We start from the raw sequence: 1401 nt of genomic DNA on the forward strand, positions 1-1401 counted from the left end.
CCCTCAGTCCCTGGCCACCACTGACTTGTTTGTTTCCTGTCCCCATAGTTTTGCCTTTTCCAGCTTCACTGTGTTTTTAATGAGAATTGCAGGTGGGTGATAGGCACGTTTAAGACAAGGGAATGGATGACTGAGAAATTCTCAGGCATCCAAGAACTTGCTACCCAGAGTCGGGCTTCAGTGGTGACAGCTTTCTTGGCCTGTCTCATGGGTGCTGGTTCTTTCTGCACCCTTTCTGAGGACCTGCTGTGATGCAGACCATGAGGCTGCCCTTAGCCCTGAGCCCTGAGCACTCTCCCAAGACACCAAAGCACTGGAACCCAGGGCTCCATGTGACTGCCTGGGTCACACACAAGGGAACCCAACCCCAGTGCAGACACAAATATCACTACTGTTTAGCAAGAAATTGGCCCTAACCGGTTTGGCTCAGTGGATAGAGCGTCAGCCTGCGGACTCAAGGGTCACAGGTTCGATTCCGGCCAAGGGCATGTGCCTTGGTTGTGGGCACATCCCCAGTAGGGAGTGTGCAGGAGGCAGCTGATCGATGTTTCTCTCTTCTTCGATGTTTCTAACTCTCTATCCCTCTCCCTTCCTCTCTGTAAAAAAATCAATAAAATACATTAAAAAAAAAAGAAATTGGCAAACTGGAGGGTGGCCCAGACCTGCTCACTGTTTGAACTTGGAGTTGAGGGGAAGTGTGCCCGTGGGCCACCATCCTGCCATGTGGACATGGCTGTCACAGGAAAGAATGAACATCCCTGGCTTCGAGGTGGCCGCTGTCCAGGATGTAGGAGTGTGGGACTATATGCTCAGGATTTCTGTCTCTACGTCATCATTCCTACGGCCAGATTTTCCTGAACTTTGGCCCAAGGAGGGAGTAGGGCAGTTTCTCTTCTCCAGGGTTAGGGGCTGACTTGCTGGAGCCAGGAGAGAAACTGAGCGGGCTTCTGGCAGGGCCATGACAGGAGTGCACGACTCTGGCTTCCCTTGGGAGCAGGGTGGAGCAAGCTAACTCTCCCTTCCCTCTGATGGAAGGTAGCAGGGTGAAACTAGAGAGAGAAAATGGAGAAGGGAGCGTCAGGTTGCAACTTGGCTCTGGAGGCTGCAAGACGAGGCCCTTCTTCCTGCAGCATTCCTGGAAAGTTTGCCGCTGGCCCTGCGTACCATGCATTCCCTGGCTTCCTGGCTGCTGAGCCTGCTGGGGATATGGCGGCTCCGATTACCAGCCCGGTGGATGCTAGCAGCGAGGCCTTCAATATGGCAGAGGACTCCATAGATCAGTGATGGCGAACCTTTTGAGCTCGGCGTGTCAGCATTTTGAAAAACCCTAACTTAACTCTGGTGCCGTGTCACATATAGAAGTTTTTTGATATTTGCAACCATAGTAAAACAAAGATTTAT

General features: G+C 52.0%; 1 protein-coding gene across 1 annotated transcript in view; it reads left to right on the forward strand.

The window, feature by feature from the left end:
* The first annotated feature begins 748 nt into the window (after positions 1-748).
* BANF2 (barrier to autointegration factor 2) overlaps positions 749-1401 on the forward strand; it is a 3721-nt gene continuing 3068 nt past the window's right edge. Inside the window, exon 1 of the mRNA XM_014535077.1 lies at positions 749-787. Coding sequence (XP_014390563.1) covers positions 749-787 — 39 coding nt within the window. The remainder of the gene's footprint in view (positions 788-1401) is intronic.

Source organism: Myotis brandtii, unplaced genomic scaffold (assembly GCF_000412655.1).
Source record: "Myotis brandtii unplaced genomic scaffold, ASM41265v1 scaffold137, whole genome shotgun sequence".
NCBI classification, from domain to species: Eukaryota; Metazoa; Chordata; class Mammalia; order Chiroptera; family Vespertilionidae; genus Myotis; species Myotis brandtii.